Below are 18499 nucleotides of genomic sequence, written 5' to 3'. Positions count from 1 at the left end.
TAGGCCTACGCAAGAGTATAATGTGTAGCCTATATGTTCAGTTTAATTCAGTACATCTTTATATATAAAACATTTCATAGAAATACAAAATATAAGTCAGATACTTGTACATATGAAACATATATTTCATTATTTAACAGACTAGGATCACATTGACTACCATTTTATATATGTAGGGCCCTTACAGAAATTAACCATGGTTTTACTACAGTTAAAACCAAAAACCCATGGCTATTGTAGTAAAACCATGGAACCACAAAATAAACATGGCTTTGACAGCTATGGTTTTCAAAAACTATAGGTAATTAAACCATGGTTAGTGTAGTAAACCATGGTTTTGCTAAGAGGTATCAATGCAATTAATTTTCGTAAGGGTCTTTTCTGTGGGTTCTGTTGTTCATGTATGTCTCCAAATAACAGTTTTGGTATAATGATTTAAAGTGTCCGTCTTCTTCTGAATGAACTTTTGCTCATGTTTTTGCATGTATGTATGTCTTTGTGGTTGAGAAGTCGCTCTCGCGCATGCGCATCAGTGCGAGAGGCGAGGGGATTTAAATATGAGGTAGAGTTCGCGCGCACAACTCGTATCTGTCTCTTTATTTACTCGCGTTATCATAATGCATTGGGCTATTAACTCTCTGGCTGTGGGATTTTTCACTCTGTTTGTCCTTCAGAGGAAGTTTTATCCTTACTTTTGGGCTGACTTGATGTACTACGCGAGACTCCGTCGCGTCGGGAGGTCGATGATGGCGAGGATGAAGCGCGGTGTCGTCACGTATCTCCAGAACTTTGAGCTTCAGGCAAAACGGAGTCCAGATAAAGCCTTTATCGTGTGCGAGGATCAGATTTTTACATACAGGGATGTGGACGAGAGGAGTAACAGATTTGCACGCGTGTTTCAGGCTCATTGCGGATTGAAATGTGGGGACGTTGTGGCTCTTCTGATGAAGAATGAGGCGGATTTCATCTGTGTTTGGTTCGGACTCTGTAAACTGGGCTGTGAGGTCGCGTTTCTTAACTTTAACCTCAAACCTCAGTCCATAAATCACTGTCTGCGCAGCTGTGCAGCCAAAGCAGTCGTCATCAGTTCAGGTAAAAGACACACACACACACACACACACACACACACACACACACACACACACACACACACACACACACATTATAGATATATTCAGTTCAGTCTGTACATAATGCATATGCTGTTTCATTATGTGCCTCGTGAGGAGGAGTTTTCTAAAATGTGGGTTTTTATCATTTCAATACATTTGTGTCATTAGTATAAATGATGAGTATGGTTTGTGCAAACGTTGAGTGACAGTAAGTAATGTTTTCACTGATCCGGTTCCCATCAAATAACACTTTTGTTAAAAGTGAGTGAACACATGAACAAGTCTCATCCTGTGAAAACATTTTAAGTATGTGATGTAGAAACACCTTTAACTCAAAATGTCATGAGATGAGACTGTGTAGAAACATCTGTACACACAAAAAGAAGCTCGGAAATCATTTACTTGCCAATTTACTCTATAGCAACCAAACAAAGGTACCCTAGCAACTGATTAAAAAAGCCTATATCTCTGCATCAGAACATAGGAGAGAGACTGGGTTGAAGCGTTTTACTTGTGGCTTTGAGTATAATCAATGGTGGATGTTGCCATGCCAAGCACCACTTTACATTTTCTTCAGAATCTCAGAAGATCTAGTTTACTAGTTTACTCTACTGTTTTTAAAAATGCACACAAGTAATGTTTTTGTAAGGCATGATTGTTAAAACTAGTTATATTTCATTAAACTAAGGCTTAAGATAATCCGTGTCTGGGAAACCACCCCTTAAAGTTTGTTTAGCGTTGTTAAGGTGTTATTAAACTTTTGTTAATGTTCTGTAGGATGTTGATTGATTATTTACCATTCGTCTTGATGAAGATATAATAAAGTGTGAGATAGTCAGAAGAGTTTGAATAGACAAGTAAAGTAAGCACAACACTAGTTATAACTATAGTAATAGTCAGGGTTACTAAAACCCCATTCACACAGACCTTTGGTCCCAGAAAATACCCATAAAATTGGCAGACAAGTGTCTGTGTGAACACAAACTCGTCCCTTTAATCTTCTGGGATCGTTGCCAGATACACGGATAACCCTCTGTGTGAACAAGAAGCCGCAAGAATGCCGTAATGGGCGTGTCGTAGTGAGGACGCGCGAGTCATCACAACACAAGTTATGGTTCAGCTCCTTACAACGAGAGATAACATGCATATAAACATTCACCACGAGAAATGTTGCAAACTAGATTGAAGCAGTTATAAGGAAATGATAAATGAGACGCATAAACAATGACGCACGTGCCATAGTTAGGACGCGCGTGTCATGGCGACATGAAGTTGGTTCAACTCTTTAAAATAAGGAATTAACAACATTCACGACGAGAAATGTCAGCAAACTGGACTGAAGCAGAATCAGTTAAGTTAGCTCCTCATTTACTGCGTTGAAACGGAGATCATTCAGCAGCATAAAAGAATATCGCGTCACATGCTCATTTGAGCTACAATAAACGAAAATACCCGCACGTCATCCCAACAAGATATATCGTTCAGCTCCTCAAAATGCGGGTTTTAAATACATATTAACAATCACGATGAGACATGTCTGAAAACTGTATTAAAGCAGAGATCAGGGAGCTCATCAAATATCCACTCTGAAGCTGAGATCATTCACCAGCATAGAACTGTGCGTTCACGCGCTCATTTGTAGTCTTATCATAAACAAAAATGCACGCGAGTTGTTTCTAGAGAGAGGAATAATAAATACATTGCAAAATTCAGATGCTGCGTAGAAGAGAGGGCGGGACTTTCAACAGGTCACGTGTCTTTCCGGGCCCATCAGAATCCGGGTAACCTTGGCAGTGTGAATGAACAAAAAGTTTTAGATCACCACAATGATTGCACATCTCTCTAAAACACAAGGGGGAGCTGCAGGGCCTGTATAAACGAGATAATATCAGATGGCGCTCCTTAGCTGACAGTGTAAAGTGATAAATTGAAAAGCCAATGCTGCAAAACCTTAATAACATACATTTACAAAACAACAATTCCAAATTTAGGGAAAATAAGGGTGCTATTCTTAACTCTTTCGCCGGCAACGTTTTAAAAAAAAAGTTGCCAGCCAGCGCCAGTATTTTTCATGATTTTCACAAAAGTTTAATGCCTTCCAGAAAATGTTCTTCTTTAAATAAACATACAATATATCAAATGAAAAAACAGACCCTCTGCTTTCAAACAAAAACAACGTTTCATCCTACCTTCAGTAGTTCTTTTGTAATCAGCTTTTGAATATGGGTAGGTTTCTGCAAAAACACCACATTTTGAGCAAAAAGCAGAGATAATTCCATTTTTGTGACAGACTTTTCATAGAGATCCCATTCAGAGCGATCTTTAAAACAAACACGGGCATGCAGCTTCTTGCCATAGGGCAAAACTTCCGGGTTTAAAAAGTTGCCACCTGGTGGATAATAGCGGTATTGCGGAAAGACGGAAATACTCACCATTGGCGGGGAAGCGTTTTCTCTTGATTGACGAGATATCTCATCAATGGCGCGCAAGAGTTAAAATAGTCTACTCATTTTCAATATCAAAATATGTTATTACCTTAACTAAGAATTGTTGATACATCCCTCTATCATCTGTGTGCGTGCACGTAAGCGCTGGAGCGCGCTGCGACGCTTCGATAGCATTTAGCTTAGCCCCATTCATTCAATGGTACCATTTAGAGATAAAGTTAGAAGTGACCAAACACATCAACGTTTTTCCTATTTAAGACGAGTAGTTATACGAGCAAGTTTGGTGGTACAAAATAAAACGCTTTTCTAAGCAGATTTAAAAGAGGAACTATATTTTATGGCGTAATAGCACTTTTGGGAGTACTTGGACTCGCCTGAAAAGTCCGCTCCCCTTCTCCCTCTCATAATGGGAGAGGGAGGGTGTTACTGCACCGAGTCGAAGTACTCCCAAAAGTGCTATTTCGCCATAAAATGTAGCGATCAGACACGCACACACACACACTTCAGTCATACAGACAAACACAACACAGAAAGTCACGATGGACTTATCCTACCGTGACAGAACCCCCTCCCCCACGGACGTCACCTGACGTTCCCGGGCTCCTTGACCTGCGATGGAAATCATCAATAAGGGAGTGATCCAATATGTCCCGAGCCGGAACCCAACTTCTCTCCTCCGGACCGTAACCTTCCCAATCCACCAAGTACTGAAATCCGCGCCCCCTCCGTCTAGAGTCCAGAATACGATTAATCGAATAGGTTGGTTTCCCATCTACGATACGAGGCGGGGGGGGAACCGGGACAGGAGGATTAAGACGAGATTTAAACACGGGTTTGATTTTGGAAATGTGGAACACCGGATGAATTCGTCTGTACACAGGAGGGAGATTAAGGCGGACTGTTACTGGATTAATGATTTTAGCAACAGAAAATGGACCTATACATTTGGGAGTCAACTTATTTGAGACGGAACACATCGGAATATTCTGAGTAGAAAGCAAGGAGGACGATTAGACGCCTTACCCACAGCACAAACCAAACAAGCCAATACAAAATCGTGTGTGTCACGAGCCATCCCTGGCCACCAAAATCGTTGCTTAACCAAAAACTTGGTTCGACTGACCCCTGGATGGCAAGCTATACTGGAATTATGGCTCCATTTAAGTACCTCTGATCTCAGTCCCTCTGGCACAAATAACCGGTTCGGTGGGCAACGGGCCGGGGGCGTTACCCCTTCTAAGGCTTTGGTCACCTTCGGTTCGATCTCCCATGAGAGCGCGGAGATGAATATAGTCTCCGGTAAAATGGGCTCGGGAGAGGAGGCACGATCGGAACGCTCAAAAATGCGGGACAAAGCATCAGGTTTGGTGTTTTTAGAACCTGGACGGTAGGACCAAGTGAAATCGAAACGACCGAAAAATAAAGCCCACCGAGCCTGCCTAGAGTTCAAATGTTTAGCAGATTTGATGTATTCGAGATTCTTGTGATCAGTGTAAACTATGAAAGGCACACCCGACCCCTCAAGCTAATGACGCCATTCTTCCAGTGCTAGTTTAACAGCCAACAATTCCCGATTACCAATGTCGTAATTACGTTCGGCAGGCGATAAACGATGGGAATAAAACGCGCAGGGATGCACCTTTCCGTCTGAGGATGTGCGTTGAGATAACACGGCTCCTACCCCCACATCTGACGCATCGACCTCCACTATGAACTGACGCTTACGATCAGGGGCCACAAGAATTGGGGCTGAAACAAAGCAGCCTTTCAGTTTGGTAAAAGCAGTCTGGGCTGCCTCCGACCACCTGAATGCAGTACTAGCGGAGGTCAAGGCAGTCAGAGGTGCGGCTAGTTGGCTGAAATTGCGAATGAAACGCCGGTAAAAATTGGCGAACCCCAGAAATCTCTGCAGGGCCTTGCAAGACTCTGGGGATGGCCAATCAACCACAGCCTTAACCTTCTCCGGATCCATACGGACGCCCTCAGTCGAAATGATGTGCCCTAGGAAAGAAACAGACTGTGCATGAAATTCGCATTTCTCCGCCTTGACAAAAAGCCCATTCTCTAGCAACCTAAGAAGCACTCGTCCTACGTGTTGCACATGTTCCTGGAGAGACGTAGAAAAAATCAGTATGTCATCCAGGTAAACATACAGAAACTGGTCTACCATGTCTCGCAACACGTCATTAACGAGTGCTTGGAAAACTGCCGGCGAGTTAGATAGCCCGAAAGGCATCACGCAGTACTCAAAATGGCCACGAGGGGTGTTAAATGCAGTTTTCCATTCGTCCCCCTCCCTTATGCGAACCAAATTATAAGCATTGCGTAAATCCAATTTTGTGAAAACGGATGCTCCTTGCAACCTCTCGAAAGCTGAAGACATTAACGGCAAAGGATAAGTATTCTTTACCGTAATGTTATTCAACCCTCTGTAATCAATACAAGGTCGCAAAGATCCATCCTTCTTACTAACAAAAAAGAACCCCGCCCCCACAGGAGATGAGGAAGGGCGGATGAACCCGGTTGCTAAAGAATCAGAAATTTATTTCTCCATGGCCTTCATCTCAGGAACAGATAGAGAGTAAAGCTTGCCCTTAGGCGGAGACGTACCTGGCAATAACTCTATGGCACAGTCATAGGGACGATGAGGAGGTAGAGAATCGGCCCGAGACTTACTGAACACTCCCTTCAGGTCCTGATACTCCACGGGCACGTTAGTTAAGTCCACCGTCTCCTCCTGAAACACAGACGCAGAGACAGATACACAAGCAGAGACAAGACAGGACTTATGACAAGCTTCACTCCAACCGGTGATAGTTCCTAATCTCCAGTTGATAGATGGGTTGTGTTTAAGCAGCCAAGGATGTCCAAGTACAATGGGAGCCAGAGGGGAAATAGTGACATAAAACTGCAAAGTCTCAGAATGATTGCCAGAAATACAGATGGTGACCAGGTCCGTGATGTGAGTGATGACAGATAGTTCACTACCATTGAGTGCGAAGGGTGAAATGGGTTTGGAGAGAGCTGTCAACGGAACCTGGAGCTTACGTGCAAAGTGGTGATTGATTAAATTCCCCTCGGCTCCCGAGTCCAGTAGTGCGTCACAGGTGAGATGTGTGTTGCGCCACCGCAGCTTCGCCGGGAGGAGGGTAGATGTTAAAGGGGTCTTTGCTGAAGAGATTCCGCCCGAAAGTAACCCCAGCACTACTCCCGGGCGTTGCCTTTTACCGGACACCGATGGATGAGGTGCCCGGCCTCTCCGCAGTACAAGCAAAGCCCCAGTGATCGACGGCGATTCCTCTCCTCCCGGGAAAGCCGAGCTCGACCCACCTGCATGGGTTCCGGATCGGATATGGAGGAACCGGCCACACTCTCTCTCGACGACGGAAAGTCACGATGGACTTATCCTACCGTGACAATTACTTAAGGAACATGTACAGTGAATATTATTTCCTTCCACATTTCTTCAATTTCAACATTCAACAACTTGAACAATTAATATTATCAGTTAAAAAAAATGTTAACGCATTGTGCATGTCCACACTTACGTGCCTACAGACATTTCGCCACTTTTCTATACTTAATTTATGAATGGCCTGTAAATGACGCAAATTATTGCTGCCCTGACGGTCTGGTAAAAATAACCATTTATGAGAAATCACTTGTACTGCATATGTGTCCGTGCTTGAGTATAGCTGGGAAGCTGCACGGAGACGCGTGTGTGCGCAAAATGACACGGTCTGTCTCGCGCGCCCCCGGGCAGTCCACCTCTGTCCTAGACACTTCTCCACAAACGGAGAAAGAAGACGCAAAAGCAAAACTTTTTGAAATGTGTCCTGCTGTAGAAATGGCCACTGTTGTAGGCTAGATGAAAAAGAGACAATCGAAACTCTTTGGATATTAATCCTCGGACTGATCGCGTGCTCTTTATGTTGCGTGACAATTTAATAATGTGAAACCTGATTCTGTTGTTAATCTGTTGCGGCTGTTTGCACGTTCAAATTACATAAAATGTTTGTATTGCTTTTACAGAGTCACAGACAACGTCACCTGTATTTCTACTCAATGACAATTTAATATTAAAATCATATCAGTTAATGGTTAATGTTCTGTTAACAAGCTGCGGTTGTTTAAAAGCTGTGTGTATAACATCCCCATGTATCAACACAATTGCAGGCCAATGTTTCAAAAAAAAAAATTAAATGCAATAAAGCAATAAAACAAACAATTAATCGTCATAACCGTCAAAGCCCTAAGCAGGCAATTAATCGTTATAATCGTTACAATTTATTAGACAATTAACCGTCAGCCAAATTTCACAATCGTGACAGCCCTAAGTAAGACAAGCTTCAGATTATCTCTGCACGTGACATTATCACATATATTATAATATAAACATCATTGATTGTTTTTATTTTTAAGATAATGTAAAATTTGTAGTCATATAATAATGTGTTTGGTTTGTGTTTGGAAGAGCTGATGGGATCTATAGATGAAGTGCTGCTGATGCTGACAGATCATAGCGTTGATGTTTGGGTGGTAGCGGACGTCTCCTCACATCAGGATGTCAGGACACTGTTGGATAAGGTGGAAGTCGCCTCTTCAGAGAAGCTCCTGGTTAACATCCCTCAGCCAAACCTCATATCCAACTTCTTATTTGTCTTTACATCAGGCACTACAGGTAAATGACACATGGGTAGTTGACAAATAAACCATAAATGTGTTATAGTGACAGCAAAAAATTTATTTTCTTTTTTTTACAAAATTGAACACTTCACTCACAGTCCACCCACAATTTATATAATAAATAAATATTCGAGATTAAATGTTCTGTTTTTGGATGTCTGTGTTTGTTTCTATCCTGATATACAGTAGTTTAGTACTGTCATGCAGTACAGTAATATACTGTATTTTAACTGAGCATGTGTGTCCCTCTCCCACATAGGACTGCCGAAAGCAGCTCGTATCAGTCACATGAAAGCTGTCATGTGTATGGCGTTTCTGCGCATGTGTGGAGCACGTGCAGATGATAAAGTCTATCTGACACTACCGCTCTATCACATGTCCGCATCACTGCTCGGGATCGGAGGATGCATCGATCTCGGTATGCTCAACGACATGATATTATAAGAGATTTTCAGTCGTACTGTATTATCAGGCTTCTTTGTGACACAGATAAAGGTCAAAGTATGTGTATATACGTTCATTTTTAACATTTAGGATTGAATTTTAGGGGCGACTTGTGTTTTGAAGAAGAAGTTCTCTGCCAGTCAGTTTTGGAAGGACTGTCTGAAGTATGACGTTACTGTGTTTCAGTATATTGGAGAACTCTGTCGATATTTGGTCAATCAACCAAAGACTAAAGCTACCACAGTACAGAATTTAACCATCTTATTAAAAAGACATTACACTGATATTAAAGTCTTGTAACCTATTGTCCACTCACTGATACGCTTGTTTATCTACAGACTAAAGAGGAAGCAGTTCATAGCGTTCGTCTTGCTGCAGGAAGCGGTCTTAGAGCGGACGTTTGGAGAGAGTTTATCCGGCGGTTTGGGAAAGTCCAGATCTGTGAATCTTACGGTCTTACAGAGGCCAGCATTGGCTTTGTGAATTACACAGATGAAATTGGACCCATTGGACGTGCCAGTTATTTCAATAAGCTCAGTTATTCACCACGACTTTTCATAATTGATTAAAAGTTGCCATTTGCAGGAGCATTTCACCCATTGAAACATTGATCTTTATTGAAAGTGTGTTATATTTGTAGGTGAAATGTAACATACATTTAGAATTTGGTGCCTATTTGACAGAGAAAAGGGGTGTTTGTAGTCTCACTCCCTCAACAAAGATATTGGACTTCCTTCTTTCAATGATGCAAAATGATGATTTTTACATCATTGAAAGAAGGAAGTGCAACACTGAAATCTGTATTTCTCCTGTCTCAGTGGCAACTGAGGAAATTATGCACGACCATTCAAAAACATGACTGGGGTTCTAACTATACAAAGATTAATGCAAATGGGTGAAGTGTCCCTTTAACCATATGCCTTTTGCCAAAACCATTTATCCATGATATCTGTCAGGTAGTAGAAACATCAACTTTAAGTAAATAAATGTGAAAGCTGGATCTTTATGTCCTTCAGTAATCTTAATATATAGTAAACACAGTTTGTCTGAATGTAACTGGTGGTATAATTTGCATCATCTCGGTCTGTTTCAGCTCAGTTTGCCTTTTGAGTTTTTACAATGTGATCCACAAACATACGAGCCCGTACGGACAGACGCAGGCCGCTGTATTAAAGCCAGTAAAGGTGAGCATGAGTTTACTTCAATATTTTGCATGTAAATTTTTATAACTATATATCCTTGGAAAGGTCTAAGAATGTACTTTTTATATTTCCAATATGAAAATAATAATGCAGTGACAGTAATTTATTAGTTTGTGACGAGAGTATGCAGCAAATACCTAGTGGCTGTTAAAACGCTAAAAGTGTAACAAATTTTTTGTGATAATTTTATGTATAAAATATATACTTTATTGCATTATTTTTATTTATTACAATAAATGTAAACTGCTATAACAGTTTTTTTTATTTAATATTTTCACCTTCAGACACTTCCGTAAAAAACTTTAAAATGTCTTCTTTAAATCAAAACAAGAGTTTCTGAAGTTTTTTTAGTATGACAGTGAGTAGTAGATGTTTTCTCATTTGATTACAGGAGAAACTGGGTTATTAGTTGCTCCAGTGACGTTCACAAACCCGTTTCTGGGTTATGCTGGAGATAAAACTCTGTCAGAGAAGAAACTCCTACGAGATGTCTTTAAGAAAGGAGATCTTTATTTCAACACAGGAGATCTGATGCTTCAGGACCACAGAGACTTTGTCTACTTTAAAGACAGGATTGGAGACACATTCAGGTAAATACTTCTGCGTGTAGATTTGGCTAAAATCAACTCAACTTGTGTTTTAGGCTCAATATTATCAAACTGTTGGGATAGTTTTCCAAAAAAAGCCCAGCCCAGTCACACAAAATTACGTACCTATAGTCATGTAATTTCTTTATTCTTTTTCGTGATACTGTCACGCATTTCCCTGTTTTTTCGTGATCGTTTCGTATAATTTCTGTTTATGTGTCATTGTCATGTATTGGTTACTCAACTGTTTTGTCCTATTTTCTTAACATTATCGTTCGGTTTAGGGTTAGATTTACATAAAATGACATCCTTACCCAAACCCAACTCTAACCCTAACGACAATGTTTTAAAATGTAGAAAATATATCAAATAAATCAGAAAAAAAAGTATAAACCAATACTTAAAGTGACATCCTAATGCAAACAACAAATCTAAATCGAAGCTTTTTCCTATTTGAAAATAGGAAAAAGCAGTTGAGTAACCAATACGTGACAATGACACATAAACAGAAATTCATGATATGATCACAAAAAAGAATAAAAATTATAGGTACATCATTTTGTGAGACTGGGTAGCCTAAACCGTATGAGTTTCTTTCTTCTGCTGAGCAAAAAAGAAGATATTTTGAAAATGATTGTTAGCACGCAGTTGATGGTAGACATTGACTTCCATAGTATTTGTTTTTCCAACAAGCAAACATCCTGATGTTTAGTCCCAGGAAACCTTTTTCTTGAACACAGAAATATAGAAATAATAAGACCGACAGATATGCAATCATATACACTTTACAAAGCTGAATGGGATGAACACAGTTTCACCCATATTGTTTGTTTAACTGTTTCACATTGAACAATAATGAATAAATTAATCCTATTTGATAACAGAATAGGATGAGAGATATTTATTTGTCATTTTGACTGTTGGTTTCCAGGTGGAAAGGAGAAAATGTCTCTACCATGGAGGTTTCAGAGGTGTTGGGTTGTCTTGAGTTTCTGGAGGATATCAGTGTTTATGGAGTCACTGTACCAGGTGATCTGAGTTTATACTTTTATTTAAATACCTTTAACATAATTTTCAACTGTGCTACAGCAGTTACTGGATATAAACATGTGACATAAGTATGAACGTTGATGTTATTTTCAGGATACGAGGGTCGGGTTGGAATGGCTGCTGTCGTGTTAAAGGACGGTCAGGATTTAGATGGAGATAGATTGTACGCTCATCTTCTTCACACTCTTCCTCCGTACGCATGGCCGTGGTTTCTACGAGTTCAGGTATGTCGGTAGAAAACTACACCCAGTATATCGCCAGTCTCCATTGGCTTGTATTTGAATGTGCTTTTCCTGCTTTTGTCCTGTAGACTTCCTTAGACGTGACGGATACGTTCAAGCAGAGGAAGGGAAAGCTGGTGGAGCAGGGCTTCAGTCCGGAGACCGTTCAACAGCCGCTTTACTTCCTGGACACATCCGTGAAAGACTACATCCCCTTGACTCTACCACTGTACCAAGACATCATATCAGGCAAGATAAGACTTTAGAGACAAAGAAAGCAACTGAATAGCAACATCTCATCTTCACTACAAATACACGTGAATGTTGCTATAAACAATTATAGATGCTGAATATTCAGGAGTATCTTTTCAATATTAGTTCTTAATAGAAAAAATCATATTAGGAAATAAAACTCATGAATCATGTAATACACTATAACAAATGCAACATGTAATTGAATCTTGTTGTTATTAATAGTAAAGTTGCAAGAAGATTTTTCATATTTATTAGAGTTTAACAGAAGCTGTGTGAAATAAAGAAACACTAATACAAGCAGTGAGTTAAAACATATGTAAGATCTCTGTGCATTTACCACAGTATCTGTGATCAGTATTGTCATCTTATATTTACTACGGAAGAGTTTTCACTGAGATTAACACTTTTAAACATGTTTTTATTAGCAGTGAGGAGTGTAATAATGTATTATAGTGGGAATAGTGTTTTAACATTTACACACATGTACATAGTGTATGTCTGAATGCATATGATAGATTTATAAACAGTTAAGAGTTTATATGCTGTTGTATAGTAAGAGATATTTTGTATATTTAGTTTGTACTGTAGATTTGAATCTTTATCACTCAATGTTAACAGTGTTGAGTATAATGTCACTGGATTCTCATGCATTGTTTTGATGTGTGTTAAAAGTTATTTTAATGTGAACATCATATAAATAAAGTACAGCTTTAAAACACTTTTAGCTTGATTTCTTTTGATGATCTGAAGATAAAGCTGAGACACGTGGCACAACTTTGACTTTTCACATTTATAAAGGTGTTGATGAACCTCTAGAGGGCAGTAATAACACGTGTGCTAAATAATATATAGGCTACAGTGTTAATAAAGCCTCCGAAAATTTTAAGAGACCACTACAGTTTTGACTTTAATCATCATTTCTAGATGTATTCTCATCATTTCTGTTCAGTGTCTCTTGAATTTCAACAAAAGCAAACCTCAGGAGTGACAGTAATGTAAAAGACTGAGAGCATGACAAGACTCATGAAAGATGTGACTAAAAATCCCAAAAAATTCATTTTAGAATTTTACTAAAATACATGTAAAACATTAGTATTTTGTTGTTGAGAAATTAATTTGAGCTTATTTTCTCTGCAGTATTGAAGAGCGGAAAACACTGCTTCTTTTTTATGTTATTTTGACCATTTTTCCAAATTTCAATTTTTAGTAAATACTGTACATGCACATAAAAACATATTTTTTTACTAAGAATTTGGCAGAAATGTTGTCGGCAGTTGACAGATTGATAATTTTACTTAAAGGGGCCATGTCATAAGACTTTTTTAAGATGTCAAATAAATCTTTAGTGTCCCCAGAGCACATATGTGAAGTTTTAGCTCAAAATACCATATAAATAATTTATTATAGCATGTTAAAATTGCCTCTTTGTAGGTGTGAGCAAAAATGTGCCGTTTTGGGTGTGTCCTTTAAAATGGAAATGAGCTGATGAAATTCAAACACTGATCACAATGATGGTGGTTTGTTGCAATTAAAACTCAATTGTGCTTTTCTCTGCACTAAATGGTAGTGCTGTGGTTGAATAGTGCAGATTAAGGGGTGGTATTATTATCATAAGGAGAGACACATTTCAACAACCTGTTTTCTCATGCGCTTGTAGAAAATGGTTTACCAAAACTAAGTTACTGGGTTGATCTTTTTCACATTTTCTAGTTGATAGAAGCACTGGGGACACAATGATAGCACTTAAACATGGAAAAAGTCAGATTTTCATCCCATGGCCCCTTTAAACACATACCTATAGTCAGTCTAGACAAACTGAAAGAGACCATTGAAATTGTTTTTTTTTTATTTTTTTCCTTGGCCGTATGTAGTAGATAATGATATATGAATGTGTATTTATTAAAATGCTTTAGAGAACATTAAAGAATGGACAGTTGTATGTCCTATTCTGTATACAAAAACAAACCCACACACATGCAAGAGGAAAACAGATCTATTTATTTTTATTATTAATATTGATGTTTATATGACTAATGTATCATGATCAATTATGCAGTGCCATGTCAGTTGCGGTTGGTTAATTTTATAAATTATATCGTTTTGTGAAGTGCTACAAAAAGCCAAGTATGTCACATTCTGTGCTTCAATTAATTATTATTAAAAAGTTTTATATATAAATAGATGCAATGCAAAATTATACACACCTCTCTCTCTCTCTCTCTCTCTCTCTCTCTCTCTCTCTCTCTCTCTCTCTCTCTCTCTCTCTCTCTCTCTCTCTCTCTCTCTCTCTCAGTCTGTGTCCTCCAGACGATCCTCATGCTCTTGCTTGTGTAATCCCATACGGTTATGTGTCTTTGGAGGAAATGTGTAGGTTATAACAGTTGATACATGATGTTCATTTATCTCCTGAAATAACGTACTGCACAGGGTTAAATTCTGAAAGGATTTATTATGCCATCTAAAGGGGATTTGTGGTGTTTTGTTGGTCTTCTGGGAATCTTGCTGGGTAAAATCTCAGGGATTGATGGAAAAGTGTCCGGTCATATAAATGGATCTGAGAGACGAGAAAAACAGGAGTTCTTGAGAGGGTGAGCGTTCTCAAACTAATACTGATTTTATTAACAGGACTTTGTGGTGTGTGTGTGTGTCTGTGTGCATGCATGTGTGTGTTTGTGTGCATGCACGTGTGTGATAGAAATATTTGTTATAGATCTTTGACTGTTTTCACTATGAAGCTTTAGACAAACTGTTATAAATGTTTGTTGTGTTTTCATTTAGTAATAAAAATGTTGTTCTTCTACATGAGTTTATACGGTTGAGACATTCACTGCTGTTGTTGTTGTTGTTGTTTTGATCTTTCAGTCCTAATGTTTGTGGATCTCGACTAAACACTTACTGTTGTCCAGGCTGGAAGAGGCTGCCGGTGGGGAATCTCTGTGTCGTGCGTAAGTCAAACAGCTGATTTATTTTCACATATGTAAATAAACACAAGTTGTGTAATATGTTATAGTGTCGTTTCATACATGATATAAATGATTAAGCTGGTTTGATACTTTCATAGAAACCTGTCATTAATCTAATGATCTCTGGTGACTTCAACTCTGTGACCGCCTCTATTATAATGAAAGATGTTAATGTAATAAAATCACTACACCTGTATGAACTACATGATGGGAACTTGTTTTGCATTACACATAAAATGACATCGTTCCAAAATTGCACAAAAAACCTGAATTGAATTTGATTGCATTAAGATGTTTATCATTCATATTGTCACAGCAATTTGCCAGAACGGCTGTGGTGATGGTTTCTGTTCCCGACCCAACATGTGTACCTGTCCCAACGGTCAGATCGCCTCAACATGTGCCACCAAATCACGTATGGTGTTTTCTTTCTATCTTCCACACATAGATCTTGAGATTCAGTCTCTTTGTGTGACTTTTATATTCTCTCTTCTGAATCAAAGTCCAGAGTTGCTCTATTAGGTGTCTGAACGGAGGATTGTGTAAAGATGACCGCTGTCAGTGTTTAAAGGGATATACAGGAACCTTCTGTGGACAACGTGAGTATACAGTGTGTGTGTGTGTATGTTTATGAGGAACTCATGTCATTCAGAGATTTCAAACATGAGGAATTAAATTTACCTTTTTGTATTTTGACATATTACAGCTATCAGTTAGCCTGACGTTGCCATACTCAATTTTAGTCAGAATTTGAGTCTGATACCGCTCCATTGAGCTATAATTATGAGGCGTGTCTCAACCGAAAAATGCCTCTGCACTCAATTGGATAGACCTACGACCAATCAGAGCAACCGAGTGTGTAACGTATGTTGAAATTACGTCTTTGCAGCCTGACCGAAGTATTTCGCTACAATGACACTAACATTGTGATTATACTGAGTTAGCGAATGTACATCAACACCTATTATGTTTACAACATTTCGTTTATATCACAACATGAAGTATTTACTAAGTGAGTAAGACTATCTCTTACCATTTGTACGTTAGGTGAACTTCATCCACGACGATACCCATTACGTTTGCTTGAAAATATTGGAGCCTAGCATGTCCCTCCACTTATTCAGCAACCACGATCCCGGGCTTCCGAAAAGAAGCTGGCAACGACCGCTTATTATATCCATCTCGTCGTGCACGCTGAGTTGCATCGCCGTGATAACGTTAGCCTTTTCAGTTGCGACCAACTTTTGCCGAATAGGACATCAACAAATGCCCTGCTCGCGTTTCTCTGTTCCTCTTTTAAAATCAATGCTCTGTCGATATCTTTTAGAACAGACTCAATGTCAGAATCCACACATCTGAACTCTACAGCAGCAGCCATTCAACACACGCACTCTTTGGTGACGTGGTTCATTACGTTATTGTTGATTATCTGTCCATCATCGTATAAAGCCCGCCCTGACTATTTGATTGGTTCGACCAGCATTTGTTCTAAAATAGTAGCTCCTCAACGGAGAAACCCCAGACCCATCTTCCCGTTTACAAAATCTTGTGGGCGGGGCTAAGATGGGCTGGCACCCAGGCTAGCTATCAGTATCATTAATGCATCTTGCCATTTTTGTAGCCGTGCAATACGTAAATGTACAACGCTTTCACTGTTGTAGAAATCAAAGATGTGTTTGACATGCAGTGCTGTGCAGACTGATAAACATACGTAAATGTTAATGAATAACCAATTAAATTATATAGTTACTAGGTAGGCCATAGTATTTGTGACATCTGGCACAACACTCTGTTGTTGTTTCTATCAAGCTGCTTTGTTGGCTTATGTTATATTTTAAAGGCCAAGTCACACTGGTCCAACAACAACCAACTCCAGACACCAACAGACCACAAGTTTCTAAAGTCTCATTTACTTTGATCCAACAACTGCCAACAAGGGTTTTACATTGACCCAACAGACTTCAACAGACGCGTCTGTTTGATCAGTGTGAATTGGCCTTAACGTTTATTAAACTTTATCATTTTTATTACGTCATCTACTTAAATGATTCGGGACATCACATTTATTTTCATATTGTCTCTTGCAAGCTATGAAGGGACAATGAATCAATACACTGACATGGTAATGCTAGACAGCAGGGGCGTCATTTGTGATGAAAAGTGGTGGGGACAAAAGATCTGATAAAAAACATTATTGCAGGAGGGGAAAAATATTGAATAACGGCGCATCAACAATGGCCATAGCGTAGGCTAGTCAACAACAAGAAAATACTCAGCATAAAACCCTCAACAATGTCGACTGCACACATGTAACACCAGCTCAACCGAACAGTGCCAAAGCACCATACCGTAGAAAACAGCAGGGCGTTTAATAAATGATTACAATGATTTTTATTACATATGTACAAAGAAAACACACCATAAGCATACAACGCAACAATGTGACCCTGGACCACAAAACCAGTCTTAAGCATCGCTTGATTTTTCAGTACATTTTAACCAAACGCCTTCAAAAGCGGGGGGATGTCCCCAGCGTAAATAACACTATGCTAAACAGATACTTTGTTTGCACAGTCCTACCGTAATTTAGTCACTCCTAGATGTTCGTCTGGCGTCCGGGGGAAATGTTTATCTCGATGAAGGAAAGTCATTGTCATGTTTATTCAGCTATATCCAGTGCTGAGCTTCGATTAAACTTTACGAGACTGGCGAGACGCTACACAGGCGGGAGATACCCGGCGTGATTGACAGCTTTGACACCAAATGGATATACGTGAAAATCAGATGACGTGATTTCACAACTTTTCATTGGCCATTTAGGTATGTGACGCATACTGTATACGGAAATGAACCTGGACATTCAATCCGTCAAAAAATCTCAAAATCGGCAAAATGGACATACGTGGTTTTCATCGGACAGCGACGATATATATATATATATGAAACTGATTTCACAAAATCCAAAGAACAGACTTTTACTTTGGAAAGGCAAGTTATTCAACTAAACAATAGTACAGAACAGCAGGCTAAATCGGTGCTCAGAAACATGTTAAAGTAACATAAACAGTTATTTACAAGATACACAATAGCATACAGAACATACCCATGAGGCTAAATTAACAAGACAAGCCAAATCACGTTCAAAAAGGTCCCGAAGTCATTCCGCATCACTGAATCCACTGAATTACATATATACAGGAGAAGCATAAAGCGGACTCTAGCGGCTGTAGATGATAATCGTTTCTCTTGGTTCATATGAAATAATTTTGACGTATAAGTCGCACCTGAACTTAAGTTCCAGTACCCGCCAAACTATGAAAAAAGTGTGACTTATAGTCCGGAAAATACGGTATGTTGTTTTTGTTACTTTTTGTTATAGGACATGTATTAAAAAAGCAATTCATATTTTAAAAACAATTGCAGTTTAACATTGCAAGAGCCAAATGTTAAGAGTTCAACTATGAACAATGCACAAAAAAGTGTCATCGTAAATAATCAACATGTGTATTTTTGTAATGCAGAGCTCTTAAAC

At 39.2% G+C, this 18499-nt stretch overlaps 2 protein-coding genes across 2 annotated transcripts in view; both read left to right on the top strand.

Annotated features, from left to right (window-relative positions):
- The first annotated feature begins 510 nt into the window (after positions 1–510).
- LOC129446073 (long-chain fatty acid transport protein 6) lies at positions 511–12722 on the top strand. Its single transcript, XM_073873773.1, has 10 exons — positions 511–1092; positions 8034–8240; positions 8505–8663; positions 8793–8924; positions 9035–9229; positions 9790–9873; positions 10283–10481; positions 11410–11507; positions 11622–11752; positions 11839–12722. The coding sequence occupies exons 1-10, from the start codon at positions 618–620 to the stop codon at positions 12013–12015; spliced, it is 1857 nt and encodes a 618-aa protein (XP_073729874.1). The 5' UTR covers positions 511–617; the 3' UTR covers positions 12016–12722.
- Positions 12723–14358: 1636 nt separating this feature from the next.
- LOC129446078 (fibrillin-2-like) overlaps positions 14359–18499 on the top strand; it is a 38619-nt gene continuing 34478 nt past the window's right edge. Inside the window, exons 1-4 of the mRNA XM_073873772.1 lie at positions 14359–14592; positions 14867–14949; positions 15284–15382; positions 15471–15566. Coding sequence (XP_073729873.1) covers positions 14456–14592; positions 14867–14949; positions 15284–15382; positions 15471–15566 — 415 coding nt within the window. The 5' untranslated portion in view covers positions 14359–14455. The remainder of the gene's footprint in view (positions 14593–14866; positions 14950–15283; positions 15383–15470; positions 15567–18499) is intronic.

The sequence above is a fragment of the Misgurnus anguillicaudatus genome, chromosome 12 (genome assembly GCF_027580225.2).
Source record: "Misgurnus anguillicaudatus chromosome 12, ASM2758022v2, whole genome shotgun sequence".
Classification (NCBI taxonomy): Eukaryota; Metazoa; Chordata; class Actinopteri; order Cypriniformes; family Cobitidae; genus Misgurnus; species Misgurnus anguillicaudatus.
Note: the sequence above shows the minus strand (reverse complement) of the source record. Positions and strands in the feature narration are given on the sequence as shown.